Source organism: Coturnix japonica, chromosome 3, assembly GCF_001577835.2.
Source record: "Coturnix japonica isolate 7356 chromosome 3, Coturnix japonica 2.1, whole genome shotgun sequence".
Taxonomy (NCBI): Eukaryota; Metazoa; Chordata; class Aves; order Galliformes; family Phasianidae; genus Coturnix; species Coturnix japonica.
In genome coordinates this window covers 10,149,055-10,165,970 of record NC_029518.1, presented here as the reverse complement: position 1 = coordinate 10,165,970, position 16,916 = coordinate 10,149,055, and the positions used below count along the sequence as shown (strand labels likewise).

General features: G+C 44.1%; 2 protein-coding genes across 9 annotated transcripts; one reads left to right on the top strand and one right to left on the bottom strand.

Annotated features, from left to right (window-relative positions):
- The first annotated feature begins 132 nt into the window (after positions 1–132).
- On the top strand, positions 133–13,622 carry SPDYA (speedy/RINGO cell cycle regulator family member A). Of its 7 annotated transcripts, none has more exons than XM_032443575.1 (9): positions 133–652; positions 1,596–1,658; positions 2,774–5,776; positions 9,527–9,767; positions 9,987–10,045; positions 10,303–10,388; positions 10,830–11,001; positions 12,043–12,340; positions 13,107–13,622. In XM_032443575.1, exons 4-9 carry the CDS (start codon positions 9,545–9,547, stop codon positions 13,193–13,195), a joined length of 927 nt encoding a protein of 308 aa, XP_032299466.1. In that variant the 5' UTR covers positions 133–652; positions 1,596–1,658; positions 2,774–5,776; positions 9,527–9,544; the 3' UTR covers positions 13,196–13,622. The 7 variants fall into 7 exon arrangements, with proteins under 7 accessions (XP_032299466.1, XP_032299465.1, XP_032299467.1 ...); XM_032443574.1 differs by having other exon boundaries at positions 1,596–1,770; XM_032443576.1 differs by lacking the exon at positions 1,596–1,658.
- Positions 13,376–16,913, bottom strand: TRMT61B (tRNA methyltransferase 61B). Of its 2 annotated transcripts, XM_015856905.2 has the most exons (7): positions 16,361–16,913; positions 16,173–16,275; positions 15,149–15,339; positions 14,826–14,917; positions 14,148–14,377; positions 13,629–13,709; positions 13,376–13,477 (listed from the first exon to the last, which is right to left on the bottom strand). In XM_015856905.2, exons 1-7 carry the CDS (start codon positions 16,883–16,885, stop codon positions 13,434–13,436), a joined length of 1,266 nt encoding a protein of 421 aa, XP_015712391.2. In that variant the 5' UTR covers positions 16,886–16,913; the 3' UTR covers positions 13,376–13,433. The 2 variants fall into 2 exon arrangements, with proteins under 2 accessions (XP_015712391.2, XP_032299463.1); XM_032443572.1 differs by lacking the exon at positions 13,376–13,477 and having other exon boundaries at positions 13,497–13,709.
- Between the last annotated feature and the right edge of the window lie 3 nt (positions 16,914–16,916).

Sequence of the window (16,916 nt, the reverse complement as noted above, 5' to 3'; positions counted from 1 at the left end):
CCCCCGCACCTGGGCGAAACTGGAGAGAGCAGGGCGGGCCCGATCTCACCTACCTGCCCTTCTCCGGCCCAAATATAGCCTCTTCCGGCAGCACGGCGGGGAAGCGAGCTGGGATGGGCGGTGGGAGCGCCCCGAGGCGCGGTCGATGCTGAGGGAGAGGGGGTGAAACTGCGCGGCCTGGGGGCGGCGGATGGGGAAGGGGAAGGCTGCCCCCGCCTGAGGGCACGGAGTCACTAGGAGACGGCCCTGCGCTCATCTCATGGCCGTCCTGCCATGTGCTGTCAGCACTTGGTCGGGGTCCCTTCTGTGGTAGTGAACACTGAACTCATTGACAGAAATACTGATAAACCCTCGGGAAAAACGGTCAAACGAACAGAAAAAAAGATCAAACTAGATCACTGTTGGGCATAGAGCGTGCTTTCTTAAGCTTCTTCTATACATGTATTTCATAAACAGTATGGTGAACTACACACTAGGTAGCTCTGCTTTGGGCCTGCTCTGGAGGGGTTGCTCATCCAGTAAATGCCGTCAGCTTCACAGGACACAAAATGGTCGGCAGCGTGAAAGTAGAGGAGGAAAGGCAGGAAAGGCTGCTGCTGTTGTTAGAAGTGCTTTTCAACCATGACGGTGATGTGAAAGCATAAGACAAAAGGTAGGCAGGGAATACCAAAAGCGTTTTCTGATATATGTATTTTTTAATGTATTGGTTTATTCAATAACAAAGGCCTGGATCTTTCAGAAAGATACAGCGGTGTCCTGGAAACTAAGTGGTTTTAGTGAAAGAAAACCAGAATGATGCTCTGCCTTTGTGAGAAATCAATGAAATTGCCAAAGACAGTTGAAACTTCCTCTTGCCCTTGTTTACATTGGCTGTGCAATACAAACACGTTGCCACTCCTTTTTTAGGTGCAGACCTGGATAATGAAACTGTTTAGAACCTTTGTGTGTTCTGAAAAGTAAGCCTGGCGTAGTTATCTTTGTGATCCTGTCTCTGCACAGCTGTGTTTGTGCTCCTTCTTGGCTTTTGTGTTCGCCATGGTCTACAGGGCTCTGCTGAAATCAAAGAGGAGCTGCCTCATAGGGGTCCCAGTTAAAGGAGTGTTCTCTGGGGCTGGGTATGGCTTGCTTGAGACTCTTCCAGAATCTTCTTGATTCTTCTTGCAGTTTTGAGTGGCTTAATAATACTCTTCAGGTCTAGTTTTAGGCGACCTGAATTAACAGCGTCATCTTAGCAAAGGGAAATCTTGGAAAGACTGGAAAATCTCAGGCATAGACTTTTCAGTGTTTCTGTCATATTCAGTGTATTTCAGCTTTGCTGAGCTGTCAGCAATATGAAGCCCTACCATAACTGCAGTGAAAAGATAGATGCTTTCTGTAGAAGAGCATTTGATTTCGCCCCAATTTGCAGAACTAATGCAGATTTTGTTATCTTTATTTCCTCAGCTTTCCAAATAGAATGAAGTTGTTGTCTATACGTATTGACATCGCTCAGTATCTTAGAAACAGAGGGAATTGCTCTCCATGATGTTGTTCTCCAGCCAAGCACTGGGAATGAAGGGCCATTCTCAATAGCATGAATTTTAATCTCTTTCCAGGTTATTTTGAGGGAAGTTTCTCCATAGAATCCAAGTCAGTGGAGCAGGCATATGTTTAAAGAGGTTAAACAATGCAAATATTGAAACTCCTTCATACAGAGACATCCCAGTCAGTGTCTCAGGAGGTGAGAGGGGGAGCATACATTCTTCAGTGACTCACTGTACAGCTCTCAAGGTAGGGTCTTTCTCACTGCTTACAAATAGGACACTTTTATCAACAGTGCGAGATGCCTTCTTATCGAATAGCTGAATGCTTATGAGGCAGTATAGTGCAGGCTAGTTGTGGTTTACACTCATTAAAGCATAATTATGGCTCAGGCCTATTACAGTTTAAGCGCTACAAACACATTACTGGTTCTATCATGCATCAAAAATGTTTTGACTACTAGGCTTAAGGGAACATGTAAACCCATCTTTGACAAACTGGCATCATCTGGGCTTTTCAGTTTTTGCTCTTTGGTTTATATCTGCTCTGGATCTGTTTGGAGACTAAGGTTAGTTCACTTCAGAACTAAACTTCAAGAGCCATGGAGGCCAGTGGGAGATTTTCCATTGACTTCAGTGAATTGCTGATCAGGTCTGAGGAGATAAATCCATCTCTTTCAGAAGGCAGTAAGAGTTGGGGTGATAATGGGACCCAGCCTGAGTCTTTACCAAGTGATCTGGGTGAATGGGCTTGTGACACTCCGCAGACACAGTAAATGGACAAAATCTGCTTTCAGGGAAAGTTGCAAGAATCTGTGAGTCACTCCTGAAGCACCAGGAAATGCTGAAGGTGGGGCTGTGACTTGTACTGTGGTCAACAGATGGAGAGATGAGTGGGGAGAGGATGACAGGTTTCGCTGGAGTATTTGGCAATCCAGCTCTTAAATGAGATTTATTTTTTTTTCAAGTGGCTTCAAACTTGGCCACTTTTGGGTGTTCTCTTCTGAGGATGACCAAAGGTTTGTCCTTAACAAATAGGCCATATATTATGCCAAAGTGCCAAAAAACAAGTGCTACTGCTGTCTGCCCACAAAATGATGTTTGAAAACTTATGATGGTTGGTTGAGTCTGATGAAGTTATGAACATGCAGAAACAGTCTTACACTCCAGAGCATCAAGTCTGTTGTAAACTCAGACACTTCCTATTAGGATACTTGTGTAATGTTTGTGTTCTTCTTGTTTTTTCATTGCAGATTCCACTGTTTACATAAAATGAAGCCTTGAAAAGACCACAGGAAGAGACAGAACTGCCAAATTATTGTAGTGTCTTGTCCACTATGTGTTTCTGAAGATGCCAGACCTTCACAAACCAACGTGTGCTTCTGCTCCAATAACTGTACCAACGCTGACTTCTTTTTGAACAGCATCACATACAGATAAGTGCTATTTTTGCCCTGTTTCTGGATTGTTTTGAATACTGAAAGCTTATAAATGTAGCAGTGTTTGTTTTGCTGGAATTGTCATGCACACTGTAGGTGGAAATTAGAGGCAGTGGCAACACCCAAAGGCCTGTCCTCACCTTAGAAGCCCACAGCTTGATACTCCATCAAGCTTCCAACCTTTGGCTGAAAGTAAGAGTGTCTGAGGCAAGCAGAGGTTGGTTCAGAGGTTCTTAAAACTAGACCTGGTGCAACCACAGGAGAGAAATGCTCATGTAATTGACGTGTGTTCTATTTGCATCTTTGAGGATTATAGAAACCAACCTGTCTGATACATGTGGCATCCTCACCTTTCTTCTAGGGCTTGGTCTTAGCTCCAGTGGGTGGGGTCACTAACAGACTCATCATCCCTCACTTTACTGCCCTGGAAACGCATCTTCATGACTCTTATACCTACAGAGCATATAGAAGATCTCTTATCAGCATTCAAAGCTGCTTAAAATGCACAGCATGAGAAGTAAAAACTGGAGTAAGTCTGTGTCCAGCCTGCTTTGTAGCTGAGAGGCGAGCATATTCAAAGCAGATGGTTATACAGGCCGATAGCTGTTCTGTTTCTCAGTATGGTGGCAGTACTTCCCTCGCAACCTGGAGGTGTCTGCCATTAAATTTCCATGTGTTGGATTTGTGTATGTGCGCAGGCAAGCTAGAGTAGATTTGTGGTATGTCAGTCAGCTAATGCACAATAGGAGCCCATGAATGGAGTTAGACCTGGCAGTTTTCAGAACACATCTATTCCTCAAAGAAAACAGGGTCACAGCGTGCACACAGGCAGTTTCCATGGAGCAGTGAACCTGCTATAAATCCCCACCCAGTCTTGCCTCATTGCAACACGTATGTGTAGTCATACCCGTAGCAAAGGTGAACAAATAGTCCCATGAGACAGAAAAATCAAAGCCCACAAACACCACATAGCAAAGCACCGTGAGCCACAGAGAGCAGGGGGAAAGAAGTCAGGTGTGCCATAGCTCACAGTGTGCAGTGAAACTGAAATAAATGGCTTTTCTGTTGAAACACCTTTCCTTTCCTAGTTTATCCTGTATTTGTTTGTTTATTTATTTCTGTCTCAGTTACCATTAGCTGCTACCAAAGTCCATCTGTTTTGCTTTGTACTTTAATTTACAGCCCTTCTTAGTCATTTTATTGCTTTAAATTCTGACCAAGAGAACTTTTACAACTTGTGATTACTGAACTCAGGGAAACCAGAGCTTTTTGAGATGGCACAGGGGGGTAATTATAGAGCCCATTGCTTCTTGGGAGGGGCATTCAATGTTTAACAAACTGTGGCAAGTCTCATTTAACCCTTTGGAGCCTGGACCATTGGATGGCAGTGAAAAAGCAAACGTCAGCGCTCTCCAGCTCACAACGTCATTCACCTGTTTTTAGTCTTTTAAGTTTTGCTTTTCTGCTACTGAACCTGGGGCTGTTTCTTTCATCGCAGCATTGTGAGGATAGGAACCGAAATACTTGCGTATGAAAACGTTTCTTTCCTTAATTTGGAAATTACTGCTGTGTTATTGTTGATTAATCCTTTCATAGTCTTCTGAGTGCCCTGCTGTCAAAATAAAGTCTCTTGACAAAAGAGAAATTATACTCTCTTAATTACCGCTATTGTTTCATATTACAGGGGCTGTGGTCGTGGACAAAGATTCAATTGTGCTCAGCAGCATAAAAACAGTATAAATAGATACCTTGTGCTTGAAAGGGTTTGTGATCTGAATTATGCAACCAGTAAACCGTGAGTTAAAGCTGAACTTAGGAACGGGGCACGAGATCAGAAGGATTTATAGAGTTGGTCCGATTACAGAATCATAAGCCAGCTAACTACAGTCTGAAGGCTCTCGCCTATTCCTCATCCACGCAGACAGCTGTTAGTTTAAGTAATGGTGAACAAACCTTCAGAAAAATACTAGGACTTTGTTTTGAAAGCACCGAACTTGTTCTGCGTGCTATTTCCCTAGATTAAAAGATAGATATATTTTCTGGGTAATAACTTGCCCAGATCTGTCACAATATTCTGTATTAATGTGCACATATTACATAACATTAATGAGACCGTGCATGTGTGTTGCTCTCTAGACGTGAATGGGAAATGTTCAGCTAACCAGATTTTATATGAACATTTTATTTTATTTAAGTAAAAGCTCTGGAAGTTGTATCAATTCAGCTACATTTCATCAGTAGGCTCTTGGAAGCCTGGTGTTTGCTTGTTGGTCCTGAGTGGAAAGAGGGGAATCCCTACAAACTGAAAAGCTTGCATTTTCCAATGCAAATGTCTCCACACGCGCAATGTGTTGGGAGCTGTGGCCAACACACACCTGCTCTTCTGCACCTGTGTCTCATGAAGCCTGCTGCTCTGCAGCTGGAAGAGATGGCTCTGGGTCATGGCAGTACAGAGCAGTCTGGTTCATTAGGGCTCTTTGCACAATACAGGATGAAGAAACTGCAAGAGCGCAACTGGGTAATGAATACCCACGCTTATTAAATGCTCACTAATGTGCAAATACGCAACTTCCAGTGGCTGTGAAAAGTTAAAATGTCGTGGGAGACATCTGGAGGTTCAAAACAAAGAAACAAAAAGGAATCGCTATACAGAGTACTGCGCGCTTCACATTCTTTCCCCTTAAAGTAAACATGAACTTAAGAGCTGGGAGCTGCCAATGTTGAGAGATGCAGCGTTTGTCCCTCACTTGCCTTGCTGTGACACCATGGTGAGGACCTACCATAGGTTTATTTTGGCAATTAATTGGAACTCTTGAGGTAAGACTATTTCATTTCATTTTATAACCAGCACAGAAGAGCCAGTCCTTAGAAATAAATCTGAAATGCTTCCACTGTCTGATCTGAGTTGGTTAGGTTCATACAGGATATATTTGTCTATTGTAGAAGTGAAGAGCAAGTTCAAACTTATGTCCCCAGTATTTAATGTAGGTGTGCTGCTCTGGAGCACCTGGCTGTTCAGGGGCTGTGTGTTTAGACATGCACTGGGTTTGCTGGTGACCTTGACATTCTTCTGCCATTTGTAGTTTTAGTCCAGGCATTACATTTCTTACTCACTGCCATATTTTCCCAATGGCTTTTTAAATATAGTTTCTGAATTTCTCAGCTCCAAAGAGCAATCAGAGCTATTCTTGGCCTTACGTATTAGAAAACCCCAGTGAATGCTTACAAGTTCTTTTCAGCTAAACAAAGCAGACAACAGTTTCCATGTCCATCCATCCATCACTGACATACGCTTAAGTGGCACTAGAGCATTCACACGGTAGCATTTGTTGACAGCAGGGATTTATCAGTAAGGCTTCTTTCTCCCATCATTAGTTACTGGTTAAAGAAGCAAACAGGTAAGCCATAATCAGGCTGCCATGTGTGTGGCCCTAGTCCAGGAACCCCAGTGCTGCAATGATGTGCTGTTTCATGCAACTCCACTAAATCCTTACTCTCCCTTCCCACATAAAAGAAACAGGATGCTAGTGAGGGATGTGGATTCAGGTTGTGTATCTGCTTCTTTTTAAATTTACTGAAACTCGTGTGCTTTACTACAGCTTAGATTCTAAAAGAGATAGCTCTAAAAGGGTTTCATTTTGAGAGGAATACTTGCATTTAGCAACGTGTCTTTAGGAGCAGAGTTCTCATCCTTCACGTTTCATTTCATCTACATGTTTGACTGAGGCTGGGTTCCCCTGACAAGGGCAGTGGTTCTCTCTACAAGGAACTGTTCTTTTTTTCCCCTCTCATCTCATATTCAGCAATAAGTAGGAAAAGTCTATAATTGGAAAAATATGGATTTTATTTTGAATGGTGATCTGTACTTAGAAAAACCATCTTCCTGACCTCCTGTGAACAGATAGACCAGGTGTTCTTCCAGTGGGACCTTATCTTCTTCAAACAACAACCAAACCCCACTAAAAAGGATACCAGATGTCAAGGGCATTTGTTTTCCTCCTCTACAAATATTTTTTCAGCCATTCCTATTAATCTCCATGTGAACAACTCATTCACTGAAAACTTGATTGTTATTTTGTAATTTAAAGTAAGTAAACTGCCTTCTCTTTGCCTCTTTGGGCCTAGCTACTGAATAGCTATGTAACTAGCTACTGTATAGCTATGTAACCCTATGTCACACAATTGACTTCCAGTGCATGAATACCTTCTTTTTCTTTGCAAAAATAAGATCCTATGAAAATTCAAATGCGAGTCTTAATCATTACATACAGAGGGAAAAAAAAACAATTCAGACTGTAACAGCAGGTGGAGATGAAAATAGCTCGACTGATCGAACCTCTTCCTATAGGAAGGATTCAGAATTAATTGCAGTAACAAAGCCGGTGTAGGGAACCAGACGAGTGCTACGTTGTCTCGGTTTGAATTGAAACAGTGCCCCCTGATGTTCACTGAGCTACTTGGAAATCAGAGAACGCATCACCTCCTTACAGATACGCTTGGATGAACTGTTTAAACGAGCTCCTGGACGCTGCAGTTAATGATATGCCAGGCTGAGAACCGGTTAGGTCCTCTATAGTGCACAGGATTTACAACCTGGTAAAGTTTTGATTCCTTGTTTTCACCCTGTTAAAGAACTTCTTACTGTGTGCCCAGTAGAGACCTGCATGTAAGATACACAACTCAAGAATATAAAACAACTGTTCATTTGCAAACATACATAATGCTTCTAGGTTGGCATTAGTAAGCTCATCACCTCCAAAGAGAGGCCAGAGCACCCTTCACAACTTCAGTTTCCTCAGAGTCTTGAGATGAAGTTACAAGGCTGGTCTGTATTACAGCTGAGTCCTGACTCCTGGGAGGTGGGAGACTGTGCAAAAGGGTTTACAGAGAGTGGACAGCAATACCTCTAGAATCTGCTTTGTAACCTCTTTTTACCTGGCACTGTGCGGAATACAAATCAGACGATGCAAAGAATAAGAATGTATCTACTTCACAGTTATTATTGTAGCTTTATGTTTTGCAATCCTACCAATCAATCCTATCATGTGTCACCTGAGAAAAGAGAGCAGACCTCCCTGCAGCCTCCTTTCAGGCAGCTGTAGAAAGAAAGGAGGTCAGGAGGTGACCTGAAGGATTCTTCTTTGAAGAATTCAGACTGAACTGACCCAGTTCCCTCAGCTGGTCCTGACATCTCATTTTCTACATCACTCAGCACTTGGCCACACTGAACATCTGCTTGTCCTTGGATAGAGACAAATCATACAGAGGTGCTGGGAAAGGAGGAGGATAGAGTACCTTGACATTTCCCTGTTGCATCCCAGTCTGCTCCTGCCGTGAGACAATTTGGCCTCGTGTGGAGCCCTGCCTTCTTTTGATGCTCAATCAGCCTAATCACATCTTTTCACTATTGCTTCTTTTTCTGAAAGCATCTTGTTAAAATGGAGGGAAGCTTTTGCAGTGTGACTAGACAGCTGGTAACGTTAAAGCTGGGCCAGGTTTCAGTTGCGTTGAGGGACATGGTTTAGTGGGAGCTATTGGTAATAGGTGAATAGTTGGACTGGATGATCACAGAATCACAGAATGACCCGGGTTGGAAGGGATCATGTAGTTCCAACCCCCCTGCCTGGCAGGGCCACCAAACATACACCTTTACTAGATCAGGTTGCCCAGGGCCCCGTCCAACCTGGCCTTGAACACCTCCAAGGACGGGGCATCCACAACCTCCCTGGGCAGCCTGTTCCAGGGCCTAACCACTCTCCTAGTGAAGAACTTCCCCCTAACATCCAACCTAAATCTTCCCTCTTTTAACTTAAAACTATTTCCCCGTGTCCTGCTATTGTCAGCCCTTTTGAAGAGTTTACTCCCCTCCTGGGAGTAAGTTCCCTTCAGGTACTGAAAGGCTGCAATGAGGTCACCCCGCAACCTTCTCTTCTCTAGGCTGAACAAACCCAACTCCCTCAGCCTGTCTTTTAGGTCTTTTCAAGCCTTGGTGATTCGGTGATGCCTTTATGGAGGGTAGAGCTTATTACAGTGGTTAGAGCACCAGCGCCACACAGCGCTGCGAGGCGGCCATTTTACCGCAGGGGGGGGCACCGGGCCGCTGGGACCAGCCCACTCCCTACCTAGCAACAGCCGTGCCTTCGTCTGATTGGCTGGCAGGGCTCCGTGGGAGAGCCGGCGGGCGGGGTAGTTAAGAACCGATTGGCTGTTTGTTCTGTGAGGTGAGGCGGGGCTGTGCCTGAGGTGGTCGGTGTGACGGCGCTCGTTGGGCGGGAAGCGAATGTCACTGTTGTTTCTCGTGAGAAGCTTTATCGTAAGTGTGGCAGCTGAGTCACAGCCCTCCACACAGCCCGCCCTCCGGTGGGCTCTGCTGAAACAGTAAAGCCACTTCATCCCGATGGAAAATAGCTTTCCTGACGCTTCCCCTGGTATCTTCGTGTTTATGGTTACAAAGGAGCTAAAGGAAAACCAGCTGCCTAGTACTGATACAGCTGATGATTGTATCAGCGGCTGCTGGGTTTGAACAGCACGGAGCAGTTGTTGTAACTAACTCAATCCTTCCCACAGGAACCTCTGCTTGCCGCAATGAGACACAGCCTGGTGTGTCACACGCCTCCTGCTGCTCACCTAAAGCCCAGCGCCTCCAGGACCCAGCAGCAAAAAAAGCCGGTCAGAGCGAAGCGGCTTTCGTCCAGAAACCGTCGAGAAATGTGTGAGAAAAGGGTTCCGAAAGGCACCTCTGGACACCCAGCGGCGTCGTGTCTCGTTATTCAGCGTCAGGAAATGACGGCTTTCTTTAAGCTCTTCGGTAGGTCGCTGTTAGATACCGATTGACTCAACTGTGGAGGACTCTCAAGGAAGGATGCTTTGTAAACTCAGTGATAATATGGGGAGTGCTGTTGATATAGGTACTAACAGCCGTGCCTTAGGTTAAACGTGTTCTGTTGTTAAATTCCAGGGTATATTTAATGGTTAAGTTAAATGCAAAGAGGCTAAACCGATGTGCTGACGAGCATCTTTGTTGTAGATGATGATCTAATTCAAGACTTTCTATGGATGGATTGCTGCTGTAAAATTGCAGACAAGGTAAATGTTAGTAGTTAATGCAATCTACCTTGAGTGAAAGTCTGCTCTTAATCACTTGATACTATGATATCAGTTGTTTTTTTCCTAATACATCTTTATGGGAGCCTTGAGAAAACTCAATTTAAGCTTTCCTTGTTGATAAGACACAACACAGCATTTTGGTGTGAGACAAACATTCCAAGAGTTTTCCGTAGTGTTATATCGAATTAATACATTAATACTTAATAATAAATGTGACGTTTCACATTTTACAACAGTATCTTTTGGCAATGACATTTGTTTACTTCAAGAGGGCTAACTTCACAACGGAGGAGCACACCAGGCTCAACTTCTTTGTTGCTCTGTAAGTACTCATCTAGTTTTATTAGCAAAGTTTTGGCATTACTTTGTTGCTTTTTGATGACTCTGATACACAGTAAGATGACATGACCAGTTTGTAGTGCTCTGGGTTCTATATGAAGGAAAGAAACATGATCTTCACATTAGATTTGCCTACAGAACTCTTGATCTCTGAGCTTTGTGTGCATTAAAATAAATATGCAGTAAAATCAACACAGGACAGTAGATGAGAGATGGGAATGTCTCATGTTTCTCTTATAAGACACCTCGTTTAATGTTTTTGCAAGCTTTCATGTCGTTTGCTCTGAAATGATTCATAATGATGAACAACTTGCTAAAACTTCCCAAAATATTAGGAAAAATAACTACTGTGTCTTTTAGTGTTAGAACTCACATTCATGTACCGATTCAAGATTGAATAACAGGCACAAACATATATTTCAAGGTATCTGGCAAATAACGTGGAAGAAGACAATGAAGAATCAAAGTATGAGATTTTCCCGTGGGCTCTGGGAAAAAACTGGAGAAAGCTATTTCCTGATTTCTTAAAGTTAAGAGATCATCTATGGAGTAGAATTGACTACAGGGCTATTGTAAGCAGACGTTGCTGTGAAGAGGTAGGGACAGTTTTAATACTGTAGATGCTGAAACTGCAACAATTAATAGCAATTCACAGGATGGCTCCACGCTAACAATTTCCTCCCTAGAGTGAGTAGATAAGCCATGGGAAGGAAAAGATGGAGCTTATCCTCCATCGTTTTTTTTTCTTCTGCATTCAAAATACAATCAATCTTTGAAACAATGCTTATAAGGTAAGCTAGACTATTCTGTTATGCTACTGTTTCAAGCTTTAAGGACAAGAATCTTTCTGCTTTATGCAAAGAATTTTACTTGAGATACATTATTAGCTGCTAAAAGTCATTCACTGTAGCAATTTTTTGTATGCATCTTCACTTTAACAGATTTCAAGTCTGTACCCAAAGTGAAACCTTAACGTTTCACCTGAGGTGCTATTTGGCTCTTTTATGAGTTAACAGTGTAACTTGAATTGACTTGGTCAGGCAATGGTTTTTCTTTGCATTTCAAAAACAAAAGGACATGCTGTTAACGCGCTTTGTTAATGCATTGTTACAACCTCTATTTTACAAATGTACTGGGGGAAAAAGGCATTCCCTGCTTTCCAGATGGCATCTGTCTGTCTGAAAAAGCGCTGCTGTGTTTGAAGATCATAACGTTCATTACAGCTGGTGGAAAATCCGTTCAGCAGCTCATCTCTGGGAATGGGATGAGATGCTTATGGGAGAAATACCAGCAGTGAGGCAGGAGTGGAGTGCGCTTCACAGCACACCCTGCCACCTTGGCTGCTGAGAGCTTAGTGACTTTGTGAGCTAGAAAATCCATCTGGTTTATGTTTAATAGTAAAAGACAATGACAAACAAAGCATAAATTGATATTTGTAATGCTTTGCTTATCATGTTTAAACATCTGATTATAACCAATCCACTTATTCTTGTCTGTGTTAAAACCTCTAGCGAGACTGAGGCGGATAAGGTACCTCTGATCTTAATTTTCTGTTACACATGAATTGGATCTCTTGTTCTCAGCTGTAGGTTTGCCAATTATTTTTATGGCCTCTGATGGAATGCTTATTCTGACAGGTTATGGCTATTGCTCCAACACATTACATATGGCAGCGAGAACGTTCTGTGTACCACAGCGGAGCCATAAGGAACTACAACAAAGATGAAGCTCAGCTGCCACGAGGACCTAATAATTCTCCTATCCCCTGTTACCTCTGCGGTAAGAAAGGAAGATTCGTACGACTGGGATTGTCATCATCTTCCTCCTCATCCACTAGCAGTGTAGAGGTGGCAGAGTTGTGTTCACCCCAGGATTTGAAGGACACCTTTGCAACTGAAAAAATGCTAGTTGACTCTCCTGCTTCTTCTGCCCAAGGTATGGTTAAATACTGCAAATACTTTTGAATTAGTTTAGGCAACTGAGGCTGTGTTTGCCCTTTAAACTGCAGCAGGGACCGCTTTATCCTCGGTGTTCATCTGTTTCTTTTAAGTGCAGCTCTGTTGTTAACAGAATTTATGCAAGATACTCTTTCAAAGAAAATAATATAGGAGTCTATTGTAAAAATTGTTTCGTGGAATAGAACCTTTATGCAGTGAACTACTCAGAGCTGTTTCCTGAGCCTTTATATGAGAAGCCTCTATTAACTCAGAGCAGTTGTGTCTGATCTTTCATTAGAGCTGAGAGTGGAGCCCCTGAGATGAAAGCTTCCTGTGCTAAGGCCCCAGTTCTGCAAAGGCACATTACAGCGTTCTTAGTATACTTACTTAGTAAGGGTTGGAGTTTCAGTTAATTAACCTTCAAGTTCCAGTTAATTTATAGCTCTGTGTGTATTTTACTTTGACCATTTGAGTACCTCACAGCAAAGCTAATAAATAGCGTGGCAGATCTCGCCATTGTTGCTGGCAGTGAACCAAAGCTGTTCTCATCAACAACTGGTATTTCTTCTTAGAAATGAGCACAGCTTTATCAAAAGAACAAGTTCAGTGAATTTCAGCTTCCATTACAGTTGAGCAAATGCTGTTCTTAAAGAAGCCAATAGAAACCAGTTGGTACGTAGCCATGTCAGAAGCTGCATGTCTAAAGGCAGAGGCTGATAAATTCTTTTCTTACCAATCTTTTTCCTCCTCCTGATTTCTGGTAGACTGTCAGAGCCTGTCCAGCAAAAGGAGAAGAGATAACACCTTGAACCAAGACAAATCCATGGATTGGTTTATGAGCAATGAAGAATGAAATGCACTGAACAAAGAAACAGATGCTGTGCTTTGCAGAACTATGTGTGTTGCACTGCAGTGCCATATGTGATGACTGTTAAAACATTACCCTTTAAATAGCGAGTAGGATTTAAGAGTCTGATGCAGTAGAAATCAAAGCAGGAATTACCTAGAAGTCACAAAACTTGCAAAACAGAGCTATTTTGGAACCCTTTATTCTGATACAACGCTCAGATTAGCAGCTGACAGCAGCAGCATCAAGAAAGCGGTGGTTGAAACTTTCTCAGCTTGGTGAGGAATGCTAAGTGAAAAACAAAACATTTCAAGATTCAATTTTTAGTTTATTATAATTTTCATGATGTTGTGAGATAGTAACATGACATCGCTATTTTTGTAAGTCGAATATTTTAAGATAAAACATTAACAATAAAAGCCTTTTTCAAGTATCTCACCTGAATGAGCATCCTGCCACCGAGACGGTCTGGCAATGTACGGTACTGAGCAGGAGGTTTCAGCATCATCAGGAAATGGCTCTGTGAGAAGCACAGCTGGTTCTAGTTCTTCCCAGCAAGTTTGAGAACACGCACCCATCACACTGCAGTTACTAACGCACACTCGTTTTCTTTTTCCTCTCTTAAGTGCTTTGTTGTCATCTACCAGTACTTTCAAGCCTATCTGCTCTGAGTTTCACAACCATATATTTATATGAGGTATATATTATATATATATTTATTTGCTAAGACGGTATAAACTGAATACAGGGCAAACAGTAGCATCTCCATAGGGAATCCTTGAGCCTATCAGGATCCTCAGCGAAAGGACTGAATTTGATGTAAAGATTTCCCAACAACAGCAGCAGGACAGTCATTCTGTATTTGCAGATTGCTGCTTATTTTCTGTTTAGCCTGGAATTTTATCTTTGGGTGATCAAACCTGCAGTAACGGAACCTTATTAACAGTAATATTCTTACCATTGCCTTCACCTTCGTTAAGAACTATTTGATCCCCGGTTTGGATTTCATCACATTCTTTCTGTTGAGGATCTTCCTCGCCATCTTCTTGAGTTTCCACTCTTTGGCTGTTCTTGATTTTAGCAGGGAGCACCAACCAGTTTCTATGAGTGACCTCCACAATCCTTTCACAGGCAAAGGGGAGCCTGCGTGTCTGTATTCTGTCTAAAAGGTCTATAACCTGGGTGATGCTTTTGAAGAAACGCAAAGGATAAAGGAATAGTTTGAGAACCCCAATCAGTATTAGAAACTTAATCCTATTGCCTTTGTCTTATTCTTTACCTTTGGATCTTTGCACATCCTTCCATTCTGGGATAAAGGAGCTAGCAACTTGTCTACTAAATGGAACACAATAGTTATTTCAAGGCTGGCGTTAACTAAAAGCTCCCAGTGAGCACAGTAAGTGCTCTGAAGGAACCAAAGGATGGACACAAGTGTGATCTGTACTGAGTGCAACTCCTAAAAGAAGAAATAAATGAAAAAGGCAAAAAAAAAAAAGCATATATATATATGTGTGTGTGTGTATATTAGATTAGTTACTTCCATTAGTGTTGGATGTGTATTTCAGGAGACCTTGGTTTTGCAACGATTTCAGGTGATGCCTGTGTAAATGTTGAAGTGTCAGAAGTAAATACTTACTTGGCCAAATACACAGCACACACACCGCCCTCTTTAAGACTTGGGTGTACAACAGACAGAGCAGAATGAGGGTTAAGCATATCCAAAACTATCTGCAAGAGAATTATGGTTTTCCGTCACAACAGTAGTTGTAAAACAACATTTATATGTGGCAAATTAATGTGTGCTACAGCAAGGCTGCTTTATTAATGCTGTTTTATTAATGCTGCTCAACAGCTGAGAGAAACCTGAGGTCTCCGGTTTAGAAGTAAAGAGAGCACACTACTTTCAAACAGAAAACAACAAGTGCTGATTGATGTCAGGCATGAATTATTTGGACTTACTGCATCAAATGTTAATGATTTCATATCCTCAGCAGCTCTGGAGATGTCTTTAAGAACGAAATCCACATTATCTGGCCACTCTTCTGTATGTCCTATTCTCCACGTATTGAGCCAGTGCCTGTAATTCTTCTTTGCTAAGCTGTGATGGTCATCTCTGATTTCGTAACTGATAACACGTCCCTGGGGCCCAACTTAAAACAACAAGAAGATACTAGATAGATGTACTACCATTTTCCCACCCGTAAGAAGTAATTTAGGTAAAAGACAGCAGCGTAAGTGACAGGAAACAGACCTCACAGAATCACAGAATGACCCGTGTTGGAAGGGACCTCAAGGATCATGAAGTTCCAACCCCCTGCCTGGCAGGGCCACCAAACATACACCTTTACTAGATCAGGTTGCCCAGGGCCCCGTCCAACCTGGTCTTGAACACCTCCAAGGACGGGGCATCCACAACCTCCCTGGGCAGCCTGTTCCAGGGCCTAACCACTCTCCTAGTGAAGAACTTCCCCCTAACATCCAACCTAAATCTTCCCTCTTTTAACTTAAAACCATTTCCCCGTGTCCTGCTATTATCAGCCCTTTCGAAGAGTTTACTCCCCTCCTGGGAGTAAGTTCCCTTCAGGTATTGAAAGGCTGCAATGAGGTCACCCCGCAACCTTCTCTTCTCCAGGCTGAACAAACCCAACTCCCTCAGCCTGTCCTCATAGGGGAGGTGCTCCAGCCCCCTGACCATCTTCCTGTCCCTCCTCTGGACCCTTTCCAAAATCTCCATGTCTTTTACCTCAAAATCTCAAATTCATTTTAGGAAATAACCACACACGTAATGTCTTCCTGCAAAGTAAATCCCTGCAGGAAGAGCTGACCTGAGTACCTGCGGCTCTATGAACCTGCCATTCTTCTGCTACAGCCTCCAGGAGTTTAATTTCTCACTGCTCCCATCCCATCCTTGCAGCTCCTATGTATGAGGCACAGCCAGCTTTCCACCAGGAGCTGTATGGCATCTCCGCTAGCAGAGCCTTACCTGCTCTGGACAGAAACAAGCTCAGAGCTCCGGACCCGCTGCCGCTTTCCAACACAACGTCTCCCGGGTGGATGTCCAGCATCATCAGCATGGCACTGACATCCTGGGGGTGACCAAATCACCGCAGGTTACTTCCAAACGAGGGCGATGCCCGGCCCGGCCTCGTGCCCGCCCCGTCCGGCCGGTACCTTGGGGTAGGCGATGGTGGGTCCCCGCGGCATGAGCAGCACGTACTCGTCCAGCGATGGCCGCCTCAGCAGCAGCCGCGCCCCGGCCGATGAGCGCAGCACGTGTCCGGGTTGCCGCCCGATGATGTCCCGGTGCGGGATCTGCCCGCCGTGCGAGTTGAGCACGGCGCCCGGCTCCAGGCGGCACAGCATCTTCAGCGTGGCGTTGTGCTTCCTGCGCAGCTCCGCCAGCACCAGCTCCCCGGCGCGCAGCGGGCCGTGCCGCGCCGCCATCTTCTCCTCGGGGGGTCCCCGCGATAAACGCGCCGCGGTGGGCAGCGCCGCCATTTTCTCCTCGGGAGGCGCCCGCGGGGAGGCGGAGGAGCGGGGCTCCGCGTAGCGCTCCACCAACGCCGCCTCCTCTGCGGGCAGCATCCGCTTCAGTCTCTCCAGAGGCGACAGCGAAGCCCCCCACGCCCTGCTCCGCCCGCGGCCGCCGGACGCCGAGCACAGGGCCCGGCGGAGGAGGCGCGCGGGAGGCACCATGCTGCGGGCGGCGCTCCGTGATGACGCCATC